General features: G+C 38.7%; 1 protein-coding gene across 1 annotated transcript in view; it reads left to right on the top strand.

Annotated features, from left to right (window-relative positions):
- UBR5 (ubiquitin protein ligase E3 component n-recognin 5) overlaps window positions 1-9,675 on the top strand; it is a 122,308-nt gene extending 112,633 nt beyond the window's left edge. Inside the window, exons 55-59 of the mRNA XM_012722908.1 lie at window positions 1,784-1,939; window positions 2,231-2,344; window positions 3,775-3,919; window positions 5,111-5,196; window positions 8,508-9,675. Coding sequence (XP_012578362.1) covers window positions 1,784-1,939; window positions 2,231-2,344; window positions 3,775-3,919; window positions 5,111-5,196; window positions 8,508-8,720 — 714 coding nt within the window. The 3' untranslated portion in view covers window positions 8,721-9,675. The remainder of the gene's footprint in view (window positions 1-1,783; window positions 1,940-2,230; window positions 2,345-3,774; window positions 3,920-5,110; window positions 5,197-8,507) is intronic.
- The last annotated feature ends 5,142 nt before the right edge of the window (window positions 9,676-14,817 follow it).

Consider the following 14,817-nt stretch of genomic DNA (forward strand, 5'->3'; position numbering starts at 1 on the left):
CCACCATAGCCTGTGTTCAGTCCCTGGCCAGGCGTTAACCCACATATGTTGCAGCAGACTCACCTGTCTGCATCACTGCTCCCCTCAGCAGTGTACTTCAGCCAGTCTGCCTGTTCTGCTCCCCACTCTGTCTCTGGTGAAGCCTCTCACCACCCCTGCACCTCTGGCTTGTAACCCAGTTCTGTATGCACAAATAAATAAATCTTAAAAAAAAAAAAAAAAAGCCAAGGAAATTGCATGGGGCCTGGCACATAGTACATGCATAGTGGATTTTATCTATTATTAATTCTAGTAGGTGACAGTGGGAGATAATGCATTTAAAAGAGCACTCCCAGTTTTAAAAATATATGTAAAACTATGCATGAAAAAGAGAACACAAAAGAATATAAGGAAATAAGCATGCTTGATATTTACATGAGTGATAGAATTTATTTTCTTCATAGTGTTTTGATAGTTTGGTAGCTACACTTTCCTTTATGATTAGAGGGACAGGAAAAATCACTTCATTATTTTTGTACAGTACTATTTCTGCAGCTTTTGACTTAAAATATAACTACTCAGTATTCCTAAATGTATTATAAAGATACTACAAAAGAGTTATTTTCGTCTTTAATCATGAATCTGAAATGAGTTAGCATGGTTATAGCTGTACTCTTAAGAATTTTCTTTAATGAGACACACTGACAAATACTGTTTTCTACTAATACAGGATACCATTTTGTGATATATGTCTTTTCATTCCAACTCTACTGAATTTCTTAGGGGTAGAGTGAAACAAAGAACACACATGTTCTTGTGCAAGGAAGAACTAAACTTAAAGTTCAGCAACATAACAATGTTGATACATCTTTTTTTTTTTTTAAGATTTATTTATTCAGACAGAATTGGGGTACAGGCCAGAGATGCGGAGGGTGAGAGGATTCACCAGAGACAGAGTGGGGAGCAGAACAGGCAGAGTGATGAAGTACACTGCAGAGGGGAGAGCGGCCGGGTCAGGAGAGGTCTGCTGTGCCATGTGGTCACCTCCAGGGTAGGCAGGGATTGAACTCATGTAGAAGTGGCTTTAGCTTCTCATTGCTATGCTTTTAACCTGCTGCACCACCAGAGAGGACCCGTTGATATATCTTTAAACAAAAGTTTATGGGGGGAAAATAGCGGAATCAGATAGACTCAAATTTAACCCAGTGATGTGACCTTTAGCAAGTTACTGGATTCCTAAGTTAAACCTATAATAATTTTGATTATTGGCAAGACTAAGTAGATGTAATTCAGTTCAGCATAACCATTATTTAATAATTAGTGCTGGGTTTTGCAAATGATTACTCTGAAATAAAGTTAACACTACTATACTTTTTATACTTCAAAAAAGTAAATGTTTTCCAGCCGCCCTGGTGGCACAGGGGTTAGTCTCAGCTATCACCACCATAGCCTGTGTTCAGTCCCTGGCCAGGCGTTAACCCACATATGTTGCAGCAGACTCACCTGTCTGCATCACTGCTCCCCTCAGCAGTGTAGCAGTGTATTTCAGTCGATCTGCCTCTTCTACACCTGTCTCTGGTGAATATCATTCATTCTCTCTCTCTCTCTCTCTCTCTCTCTAAAAATAAATTTTAAAAAAGTTATAAGAGCCAATGATTTTAAATGTTATCTTTTTAATGCTTTACTCATTTAGTGGAAAATAACAGTTTATCTTCAAATTATGTAAAGTTCATCACAGATTTTAATTTGCTGATGAATTCAGTAAAGATATTTGACAATGGACTCACATATGATTACTTCTTAGGTCAACTGGCATGATTTTGCATTTTTTGACCCTGTGATGTATGAGAGTTTGCGGCAGCTCATCCTCGCTTCTCAGAGTTCAGATGCTGATGCTGTTTTCTCAGCAATGGATTTGGCATTTGCCATTGATCTGTGTAAAGAGGAAGGTGGAGGACAGGTAAATACATAATGTTTTTGCTTCTGGCAAGCGAATTTAGACTTTTAGGCTTGTTAATATATAAAAAATTTAGATGGGTTGGAGCAGAGACAGACGTGGTGTAGGAGATGGATAGGTGTAGAGAGGAGAGGGAGGGGCTGATAGCTTGTGTACGTACTTGGTCTAAAATGTTTGTTTCCCTTAGATTCTTGTCAAATACAGAATGGTCTTTAGATTTTAGCATTTTAGGAAATTGTTTCATGAACTGTTGATTGCTGCTTTGATAGAATTGCACCACTACTTTTTTCACAGGTTGAACTTATTCCTAATGGTGTGAATATACCCGTCACCCCTCAGAACGTGTATGAATATGTTCGGAAATATGCGGAGCACAGAATGTTGGTAGTCGCGGAACAGCCATTGCACGTATGTATTTCATAGAAAGTGGTGCTTGTTCTGATGAGACTATTACTATGTCTTCCTGTGTGATAAACTAGCTTAACACTATATTTAGGTTACCCAGAAAAAGTCAGAATTCTTAAACTATAATAAATTTCATTATTTACAGTATAATGCCAGAATCCAGACCAACTATTCATTAATTTGGGTAAACCTTTTGGAAAAACCATGTAATCAAAGATTTGGTAAGCTTGAAACTACCACTGGTATGTGGTCTTGTGACCACTCATAACTTTTGTGACCCACTAGACAGAGTACTAGTATTTACTTAATGCACTTACAGTTTATTATTGTGAAATAAGTCAGGAAGGAACAAAAGGACATCCGATAGTCTTGAGAAATTCAGGTGCAGGCATCAGAGTTCTCTCTCTAGGGATATGGGTTGTTCCTACAACTTTGAATCACATCAATACATGCAGTACTTACACTTAGGAAGGCCTGCCTGAGTGTCAGATTTAAGGATTTATATTGATGACCAGTCCCATAAGCATTTTCTGCCTGCACAACCAGCCGTGGTTACTGAAATTCAGACTCTCAGAAGAAAGTACAGGATCATCATATTTAACATAGCTCATAGAAAGAATGTAGGCAAGCAGGTGCAGGCAGGGTCCATTGCCCCAGATATTCAAAAAGCCTTATCAGTTAGTAATACAGGGAACATTCTGTTAGCAAGTTCCCAGAAGCCAGCCTCAGGCCATTCCCCCAATCAGACCCTTCCAAAGTACAGGCCTATTAAGATAACTACTTATGTGTCCCACTTCTGTGTTTTCCATCTTTTTAGGCAAGATACTTGTTTGTATAGATTTAGAACTTTATAGTGTCATTTGTGGTCCCTGTGCCTGGGAATAGTTGTGCAGGCTCCGGAGTTGGCACGTCAGTATTCCAGTCATGCCTCCGACACCCTTTAGCTGTGTGGCATCAGCAAGCTACATAGATCCTTCATGATTTGGTTTTCTGCTCTGCACAATAAAGATAGAATTAAATGGAAGTCTTTTGAAACATTCTTGGCATTTGGTAATTTCTTAGAAAGCTTCTGGATTCTGGGTTTGTAATTGGGATGGTAGTTTCTGTTACACTAAGGATGTTGACAGGCAGGATAGCACTTTTGACAAACTAGAACTATTCAAACTTATTTTAATGATTTGTTATTGACATAATTTGACATTATTTCAGCTAACTACTAGTATACCACCACTGGATTTTTGAGCCTGTAATCTATTAATAGTAAAAACCCACCCCCCTCAATCTGTTAAATTCAAAATATAGAAGTTAATATTTTTCATTATATAAAGAGCAAATATACTTGGACTATAATTAAATAATGCACTTTAACAAAAATAAACACATGAGAAATAAATTGCTCATTATAATAAAAGTGTAATTTTGAAATTTTCTAGGCAATGAGGAAAGGCCTGCTGGATGTGCTTCCAAAAAATTCATTAGAAGATTTAACGGCAGAAGATTTTAGGCTTTTGGTAAATGGTTGTGGTGAAGTTAATGTGCAAATGCTGATCAGTTTTACCTCTTTCAATGATGAATCAGGTATGGAATAGTTTAAAGATCTAAGGAATAAACTGTATAGTTTGGCTAGGCAGCTTCTGATTCTTAGGAAATGTGATGTTAAATGTTTTTTACATTAATTTTTAAAGATGAGGGAGATATGATAACTTAGCTTTAGGTTACTCTTATTTTTCTGACTTTTAAAGAATACATGGTTTAGTATATGAATACAAGTAAAAATTCCTTGTGGTGGCCAACTATATAAAAAAAATTCTCAGTCATTCATTAAGAACAAATAATCCATGTAACAATTCTATTGGTCTTTCCTGATTCATGACTCTTAAACTCTAAAGACTTTGTATTGATAACTTGTTTGTAGAACTGGATCCAACATACACAAAAACATAATTGCACACAAGCACATAGGGATATCTAGAAAGAATAAAGAGAAAAGAGGAGTGATAATCCTGTTAGAATAACATTTACCTTCATTGCTTAATTTGCAGCAACTCTTTCTTTCCAAAGTCCTGTAGTCTAGGAATAGACTTTTTAGCTGTGACTATAAAGTAAAACACTGGAAGCTCCAAGAAATTCATTATGAGAGGATTATACCTATAGTCCAAGATTATTGCATACATGAAGGTACAACTTTTTCCACTATGTTTTTCATATTTTACATACAGCTTCAGCCGAACGATAGTAAGTTAAATTTGGATATGTTTTTGTTTTTCCTTCATGCGTGGCAATATAGAGAAGCCATTATATATTAATTTTCATGCTTCTTTTCGGTACAGTTTTCAGTATTTGTGAGATAAGAATTTGCCCCATTTACAAATCAAAAACATGGGGGGAGGGAAGATATCTAAAGATCCTAAGATCAACAGGATCAGCATTTTGAAGCAGAATTGTTCCTAACCCCTCTTTCCTCAGACCTGGTGAATGAGAATCTGCATTTTAAAAAAGGTCCCCTAGTGACTTAAATGCAATAAAATTCAAGAAACATGATTTAAGGTTATGACAGGAATTGAGACTGTCAGACTATGGGTTCATTTTTCTTCTCACCTTTAGTCAATATTGACTAACTGAAGCAGTTTATGTTACGCACATGGTTCTTATTTTCTGTACTAGGAAGTAGGGCCCTCATCCTAAATAATTTAATTTTATATCTTTATAATAAGTCATCTTCTAAAAAATAACTGGTACAATATATTGAATTATATTCTTTGTTCATAGGAGAAAATGCTGAAAAGCTCTTGCAGTTCAAGCGGTGGTTCTGGTCAATAGTAGAGAAGATGAGCATGACAGAGCGTCAGGATCTTGTAAGTTCAAAGTTTCACAAAATGTGTAGAAGAAAATACTAACACGTTCAAATACTGTGATAACCTTTTAAGTTTGTAAGTGTTGTAATCTTGGCTAAAAAAAAATATTAAAAGGGGAGAAATAAAGGCAGTTCCAGAACAGAACCCAAAGTATTAAGCTGTAACCAGTGAAATAGTCTTGTCTACCTATGTCATCTTGTGTTGAGGCCTGTTTCTTTTTTTTGAAGATTTACTTATTTATGTATATAAAGCTTGTGTACAGGCCAGAAGTGTGGGGTGGTGAGAGGATTCACCAGAGACAGAGTGGGGAGCAGAACAGGCTTTTCTCACTGGCATTAAAGTACACTGCTGAGGGGAGCAGCGGGCGGGTCAGGAGAGGTCTGCCCCGCCCTGTGGGTCACCTCCAGTGCAGGTGGAGATCTAACTCATGCTGAAGTGACTTTAGCTTCTTAGTGCTGTGCTTACTTCTGTGCCACCAGGGAGGATCCAATGCCCCTTTCTTTTCTTCGTAGTGCTTACATATGCTGGCCACTCATTTCTTGCATCCTTACAGCAGCTGACTGGTGGCGAGTCTTTGGACAATTTCTGAACCATGCTTGCTATCTTTATACTAGGAATAGAGTAAGCTTGTGTGACATGGGTATTATTTATATCTTACTGTTACTACTTTAGAATTGTAAGTTAGATAATAAAAACTTTAAGTTAGTAGAACCTTTGTTCAAGTATACCCATAACCAAATCAACCTGCCCCTTAATCTTGAAAGGTAGTCTGAGTAGGTCTTCTTGGAGACATTTGAGGGACATTTGTTACGCAGAAAATTAGCAGTCTTTTCTGCTCTTAGTCCTTACAGTTCCCTGAGACATTCCCCAGGTGGTACCAGCCTTAGTTGTCAGTTACCTAACCGGACTATTCCTAGAATGCAAAGAAAGATCCACTTTCTAGGCATATATTCTGACTTATTTGAGAGAGAATAAACTGTTGCTATGTAGTGGGAAAGCACAGAACTTGCACATTTTCTCATTTACCTTCAATTCAAGCTGTGACCTTTTTGTGGGAGGGAGTCCTGCTTTAGTACTCTTCAGCCATCTATGCAGGAAACAAGTTGTTGAGAAGGTCCTGCCTGACACCTGGTTCTGTTTTTGCTTTAAGCCATGCTAGTAATTTCCACTCAGGTTGTTCCCTGGTGACATTGCCTATGTTTTAACTGTCTTTGACCTTAGAGACCCTGAAGTCCATACCAGTGCTGGTACCACCTCTGTCTCATTGGTTTCAGGAGCAGCTACATAGTTTATTAAGGTTCTGTTGCCTGTAGTCAGTCTTTGGATTCAGAGCACTTTATTTTCCTAAGGCATGGCTCCCATAGCAGGTCTAGAAGAGCCTCAAAACATAAGTCGAAATGATTGGCTATTATACGGTATGAGTTTTAAGTAGGTCTATCATTGTTCGCTAGTTTAAATTTTTCTGCTCTTTCCAAAGCAATACATCCTCTGTTCAGCCAGTTAAATTAAATCCCCTCTGAAAGGGTCTTAATATTTCCCATTAAGCAGCTTAAATTTGAACTTCACTCCTAACATTGTTTAAGCCTTAGCAGTTTTTTGTTTTTTAAAATAGAAGTTTAACAAGGTATTTTCTCTTCTTCCCCCACACTCCCTTACTAGTATCACTCCCCTTCAACTGCTGTGTTGGGTTTACGCTGGCTCATGTATGAGGGGCAAAAACTAAGGACATAAACTATAACACTATTCTCACTCTTGAGTTTTTAGTCTTGTAACTGTAAGTTTGATAGGTGTCTGGGTAAGGTTATAAAATTTATTTCCTTTTTGAATAGTAGCAGTCCTTTAGCGGCATCTACACTTATGTTAAGCTTCTTTCCTATTTGTAAAATGTATGTGGTTTGGACCCGTTAAATAGAGTATCTTCCAGTCCTTTCATAGTTTTAAGATTTTGTAGATTGCAGCACTTGGCAGAGTTTCTACTTTGCTTCCTGCTATAGAATTCCAGGTAAGATTTTAGGAAATAGCAAAAGGTTCTGGTGAGATTTCTGAGTCACTGTAGAATATTGGATATGTTTGTTACACACTATAAGGGCATCCAATATAAAGAGCTTGACCTTAGGAAACAGGCATTCTCACTATCATTTAGGGTGAGGGTGAGGGTGTGTGTGTGTACACACAGGTAAGGGTCCAAATAAATATTAAGAAGTACTCCACATACTATCAGCAATCAGATAAGATAAACTCATGCCATTCACAGCAGCATGGATGGTGCCGGAAGGGATTATGCTGTGAAATAAGCCAGAAGGAAAAAGGAAATTATTGGATGGTTTCACTTATAGGAGGAATATAGGGGAACCAAATAAGGGATCAGAAAATAATAAAATTAACAGGAAACCAAATCAGAGACATTCTGCAGGGGAGGGAGAGGGATCAAAGCAGGGGAGGGAAGAGCTCGAGGACCATGGTGATGGTTTACGGGTGACTTGGTGGTGGGAATTTCACGGGGACTGCACCTGAGAGGAGGAAACAAACATTGTACGAAGATGAAAAATTATGTAAAATATACTTTTTAAAGATTTATTTATGCCTACAGAACTGGGGTACAGGCCAGAGGTGCAGTGGTGGTGAGAGGCTTCACCAGAGATAGAGTGGGGAGCAGAACAGGCCAACTGATGAAATAACACTGCTGAGGGGAGGAGCAGGCGGGTCAGGAGAGGTTTGCCACGCCATGTGGATCGCCTTGGGGTGGGGAATCGAACTTGCACTGAAGCGGCTGCACTATTTTGCCGTGCTGCTTCCTAACCTGTTGTGCCACCGGGGGGGGGCTAAATTTTTTTTTTTTTTTAAGTATTCCAGGAAAGCATAGCCAAGGAAAAAGAGAAGCTAACAAATTTTACTGATAGGTCACACAAAACAGACATATAGTAAATGCTCAGTGTCTTAGTGCATGGGTTTTGACATCCCCAGTGCTCTTCCGTGCAACATTGATTAGTAGATAAGATGCAAGATAATGTCTTCGATAACCTGTGTGAACTTCGACTTGGTTTTGGTGCTTTATCTCCATGTGGAATTTATTCATTGGAAAAGCCCTTACTAGTCTCATTTTGCAGATGAGAAATTGACCCTGAAACACAGACTCTTTATCTTCTGAAATGGAACTTTTGAGTCCAAGAAATAGATTTAAAGCCCAGTTGAAAATAATAAAGCTTAGTATGTTTTAACACAAGAGTAGTAGGGCTTTATTGATATTGCTAGAATTAAAGGTTGAATGTTAACTCTGTTAAAAATCAAAACTATATTATGTTCCTGTTTAGGTTTACTTCTGGACATCAAGCCCATCATTACCAGCCAGTGAAGAAGGATTTCAGCCTATGCCCTCAATCACAATAAGACCACCAGATGATCAACATCTTCCTACTGCAAATACTTGCATTTCTCGACTTTATGTCCCACTCTATTCCTCTAAACAGATTCTCAAACAGAAATTGTTACTCGCCATTAAGACCAAGAATTTTGGTTTTGTGTAGAGTATAAAAAAGTGTGTATTGCTGTGTAATATTACTAGCTAATTTTGTAGATTTTTTCCATTTGTCTATAAAAGTTTATGGAAGTTAATGCTGTCACACCCCCTGGTGGTAACTTAAAAGAGATTAAATGCAAACATTCCTTGCTGAGTTTGTAGCGTAAAGGCCTGAGGAGCACTAGCAACATTAATGGTTTGCTAGCTAACAACTTCTGGGTCTAACCCCAGCCAAAGATGACAGCAGAACAACATAATTTCACTGTGATTTCTTTTTGCTGAGGGAAAATATGTAAAATGTTCTGAATATTCACTGCTGCCTTTGTGGAAAGTGTTTCAGCAAAGGTTCTTGTATAGAGGGAATAGGGAATTTCAAAATAAAAAATTAAGTATGTTCTGTGTTTCATTTTAACTTTTTTATGGTGTTTAATTTGTGGTTGGCTGCAATTTGTGTATTATGTATATGGAACTTGTAAAAAGTTCTCGACATTCAAATCTTAAAGACAAAATCACTTTTACCTAGGGGAAAAAAAAACACCTTTATTACGGTTTATTTTGGCTGCATTGAGCTCTAGGATATTAAATGATACCACTGATATTTTGCATGTAATCTGTTCATTTGATTGAGGGCACTTTTTTGTACATATGATGGGGCCAATGCACAATACTTTATCACAATCAACTTTTTTTTTTTCTTTTGTATCCCTATTTCAATGAGCATTCAGACAGGAGGTTATTGCACTTCAGTTCTAACTAGACATTTGTACTAAGGTATTTCAGTTATGTGAACTCAGCCTGGGCACTTTCTGATAACTGTAAAATGTTTTATAAGATCATGATTACTGAAGATACATTTTGGAAAATTTTAAATGTTCGTGAGCAGCTTAACTACTTTTGTATCTAGCCTTTTTTAAGTATCTTGTTACATTTACTTTTTTAAATAAAGAAATTACAGAAGAATGTCAAGTAATATTGAAGAAACAATAGTTTTTATTTATATAGTTGTACATTTTAAACTAAGGGCAATACACCAACACTGATATGTGCGTAAAATTTTTTGATTTTAAGAATTGAAAGTTTATATACACATGGACTTAAGAGACAAAGAATATCAGCCTGCATTTTACAGTTAGCAGAGAATCCTGAACGGCACTGGCCAGGCCCTTCCTTGGCATAGCACGTCAACTCATACTTACCTATGTGACAGGTTCTTTTTGGATGACCCATAACTATGTAGCCTAGGGCCAGTCTATCTAAATTCTCGTGGCTTTTTAGCTTTTTCCAGTGACATGATAAGAACCACTGTCGTCTACACTAGTCTTCCATAAAGTGACTTAAACTGTTACTTTATATATCTGAAAATGAGAAGAGAGAATCTCCGGACTTTATCCTGCCTTTTGGTTCCTTTATAGGACTCCTGGCCTTCAGGATGTTTTACATGTTCAAAGGCACTATACTTTTATTACATAACTTCAAAAGACTGAACCAGTCTCAGCCTGGTTTCAGCCCTGCTGACAACAATACATACTACAAACTAAAATGATAGCAATGAAACTCATTGTATTACTTAAAACTTAACACAACATGCTGTATTAGATGTGTGTAAATTAACCAAAGGTTATTTTACAAAGCAAGACATTAATTTTTATGTCTAAATGCTATTTCTGAATAAGTGAAATAGTAATTAGATTGAGCTGATAATCATCAATGTATCTGAAAAGATAGTTACATATCACCTTAATTTCTGTATGCACATGATGGAATTGAACAAAATACTAAATGAGAACAAACTAGGTATGACTAGGAAATTTGAAACCCTAATTGTGAACTTATTTTTAATAGTTACGGAAAAAACAAAAGTATTTAAAATAATGCACAATGTCTTAAGTCTTCCTAAATCAAGATTTTGGTTAAAATGCTTTTAGGAATATTAAAAGCAAAGTGAATTTTTTTTTTTTTAAGTAAAGCATAAAATGGTTCTAAATGTAAAATAAAGTCATGTAAAATAAAGTTCTCTTTTGGTCTTGTTTAGTGATTAACTCTAGTGGAACTGAAAAATTTAGAAAGAGAAGACCAAGAATGAACTTTACCAAGGGTTTTTAAAGTTTGCTACTTATTTTTCTTCCCCTAACTTATCTGAATATTGATAATCTGGTATAATAGCTTACTGAGGTAGACATGACAGGGTATTTCAATAGTATGTTTTCACTATTTGTCTAAATATTTTACTCCAAAAGATAAGATTGGTTGTGTATGTATACAGCAGTTAGCAATGTCCAGGACTAAACACAAACACCTGCCTTTAAAGCAGTACAGTAGCTCTCATGTCTAGGTATAAAACTCGGGAAGCTTGTTAATGCAGGTTTCTAACCATTGCTCATTTTCTCAGTCACATTCTGATTCAAAAGTCCATCTTTATTCATAAACCATACCCCCGATACTTTAGAAACACTGTGCAAAGAACATACCTTTTTATTCACAAATATAAATCTCCCTGTTGGTGCAGACAGAACTTCCTTTTACAGCCAGATTAATTTCTTACTCTCTTAAGGGGCTGGCTGGAAATATCTTAAATAGACTGCCTGGATATAGACTAAAAATATTTTCAGTGTTTGACCTAGGTACATAGGTTAAAAATTAATACACAAAAGATTTGATTACAGACATGGTTGGTTAAATTATGACCATTTGTGGTCAAGTCAACTTCTAGGCCTTCCTCCATGAAAGTGAGAGGTAGGGGTGAGGTGGTGGGACTGAAAGTTCCAGCTTTCTAATCACACAGTTGTCCTTGGCAACCAACACGCATCCTAGGAATTGTGCAAAAGTCATTAACATAACCAAAGGTACTGCTCCTATTACTTGGGACATGCTGAAGAGTTATAGGAGCTCTAAAGTACCAGAAGTTGGGGCAGAGACTAAATAGGCTTCTTAATTACATTATTGCTGTCTACCCCCTGGTCTATGAACGTAGAATTCCCCCATAGAAAGCAATCAAAAAGGTCGAAAGATACTGGTATCTTCATTACTAGTATGAAGGGGTTCATACCTTGTTTGAAGCATCTGTTGCTCTGAGCCTCTTGCAAAATGTTGAGTTCCCTCATTACATTTCCCATTTATTCATTTCCTTTACCCATTGTGGGTACTATTTACCCTTTTCTTCACTTTGAGGTGCCCAAATTTTCCACTTTTGAAGGTGACAGGTTTGGCCACTGTGCTTATTACCCTCAATCTATTAATATTCAGATAAGGCAAGGTTACATAGGTGCACAAATTAGTGGGCTATGTTTACCATCAAACAATATAGCCCCAATTCTCTATTATCCCTAATTTGGTAGGTAGGATGAAGGCACATTTTGTATCATTCATGTCCTGAGGAATTGTGACAAGTTAAAAATGGGATTTTTTTTAAAGATGTATTTATTTATGCATACAGAACTGGTGTACAGGCCAGAGGTGCAGGGATGGTGAGAGGATTCACCAGAGGCAGAGTCGGGGAGCAGAACAGGCTGACTGAGGAAGTACATTGCAGCAGGTGAGTCAGGAGAGGTCTGCCGCACCATGTGGGTCACCTCTGAGGCCGTGGATTGACCTCGTGCTGAAGTGGCTTTAGCTTCTTAGTGCTGCATTTACCCGCTGTGTCACCAGGGAGGGCCCTAAGAATGGGATTTCTTACTTTAGAAATCATCCCTCTTTCCTGCCCTAATAGTTCATCAGCCCTGGAAGAAGAAAAAGTTAAAGTGGAGAAGAAAATAATACCCTCCCATTTCCATTTTGGATCTGTCTCCAGGTATTTTATGACATCTTAAAGAGAATAAATGAAACGTAGTTTTAGATAAAAATAATAAAATGGGGCCTTCCCTGGTGGTGCAGCGGGTTAAAGCACAACACTAAGAAGCAAAAGCCACTTCAGCATGAGTTTGATCCCCCCCCCAAGGTGATCCGCATGGTGAGGCAGACGGCTCTTGACCGTCAGCAGCTTCCCTCAGCAGTGTATTTGGTCAGTTGTCAGTTGGCCTGTTCTGGTGAATGCTCTCACTGCCCCTGCACCTCTCACCTGTACCCCAGTTCTGTATGCATAAATAAACAAATCTTTAAAAAATAATAAAGGGTGGCACAGTAGAGCAAGATCAAGTAAATCTGAAATACTTGTATAAGGTGAAGATCATGTCACTTCAAGATTGACAACTCCTTATCCATAAATCAGCGAACAACCAGTGACATCCTTTTGACAGTTTCCAAGAAACAGATAACATTCAGATAGTCAGCAAGCTAATTAATGCAAATTATAGCTGCGACCAGACCTCCTTCTGTATCTCTCCAAAAGAGCCAGTGTGTTGGCTCCAGCTACTAATTGCTGAGGCCCCCCCACCCTTTGCTCATCCTCAACTCTAGTCCTTGCAATTATACTACCTGGGAAGGCTGATGTAGCAAAACTAGTCTATGACATTGAGTAACAGGATTTGGATAATAAGGTCTTTCTACTTCTTACCATGCCCTATCTTAAATATGTTAGGTATCCTTTTCTTTCAAACCACTCAATTTCAAATGCCCATTTGTTGCATGACCTCTAGGATAGCTGATTAGTACTGTACTCAGAAGATTCCATTTATCAAAGTACTGTCCCAACCCAACAAGTACAAGTAATATTTTATTAAATTCACATCACAGTCTTATGAGGAAGGAATTATTATGTGACAGATAAGGAAGCTGAGTCTCAGAGACTAAATAATTTTTATGAGCTAACACAACTAATAAGTGGGGAAACTACAATGCATATTCATGATTTGGCTTCAGGATCCACATTTTTTAAAATTAATTTTTATATCTTCAACCCCAAGGTCTGATGCCTGACATGTAGTACACACACTGATGACTTACTCTTAGCTTATTTGCCCTGTGGTCTATGATAAATCATTTAACTTTGTTTTTAAAGACTCCGTTTTCTCACAAAATTCATTTACCTATTAAAGTTAATATACGTAAAATAAAAATGACTCAAGTTGTTGAAAAAGGATAACTGTCATTCCTCACTCTAGGGCAGGTTTTAGAAGAGTGTTCAAATAACTTTCAAGCTAATTTTTGGTCCTATTTCCTACACACAGTACAGCTGTCAAGAAAACAGGTGCATGTTGTTGAAGGCAAGTCAGCTTCCTCCAATGTTTCAGCTACTTAAACAAATCTCTCTCACCTTGTTTTTGTTATACCATTTTTTTTTCTGTTGTAATTATTTTTAGATATTTTCCCTTGAGAGATGGGTATTAGCAATATAACCAAATTATGACCAGTCACTGCCTGCTGCCTACGGAGCATTCCTTTGCTCCACTACTATGAACCCTGGCGCTGTAAAGGGCCTGCAGCCGGAGTTTTTGGCGTCCACCCCTTTCCAGCTGCATAATCTCATATATACAGCAAGACTGAGTTTCTTCACCTGTAATAGGAGGGTCACTGCCACCTTTACCCCACAATGATCTGTTAAGAGATTCAATGACTTAATTCACGTAAGCTACAGCGCCGGGCATGTGGCAAGAGTTCAGTAATTATTACTAAGAGCTTGGTTTGTTGGGACAATTTCTCAGCGCTTTCAAAATACACCCCTGAAAAGTCATTTCCCCGTCTGCGCCGCACTCTCCAGCCCCAGCCGCCAAGACACCCACTGCAACTCCAGCCCCTGCGTTTCGTTTCGCAGCCTTTCCCCTCGTTCACGTTATGCCGGGCGGCCCGCTTCCCACCCAGGGTCCCCCGAAACCCCACTCGACGCGCTCTGTCCGAGACTCACCGCGCGTGCCCTCGCCCGCACCCGCCACTGACAGTCTCTCCCGACTGGCCGAGTGCAGCGACCTACCGTGTTCCCCGGGCGGCAGGAGCTAGCTGGGGAACCCCGACATGGAGAGGTGATCTGGAAGCCTGCAGCATCGGGGAAGCAGGACCCTGGGCCTCCGGGTTAAGCGAGACCTCGCCCGCTCGGCGCGAGATCCCCACGGGCCCACGGGGGTGGGGCTGGAGCTGGAGCAGAGGGGCGGGGCCGGCCGAGGTAGGCGGAGCTCTTCCTCGGCTGGGTGGGCGGGGCTGACGGAGGGAGGGCCTGAGCAGGTGGGAGTGGCCAG

The sequence above is a fragment of the Condylura cristata genome, unplaced genomic scaffold (genome assembly GCF_000260355.1).
Source record: "Condylura cristata isolate star-nosed mole 26May11 unplaced genomic scaffold, ConCri1.0 scaffold00009, whole genome shotgun sequence".
Classification (NCBI taxonomy): Eukaryota; Metazoa; Chordata; class Mammalia; order Eulipotyphla; family Talpidae; genus Condylura; species Condylura cristata.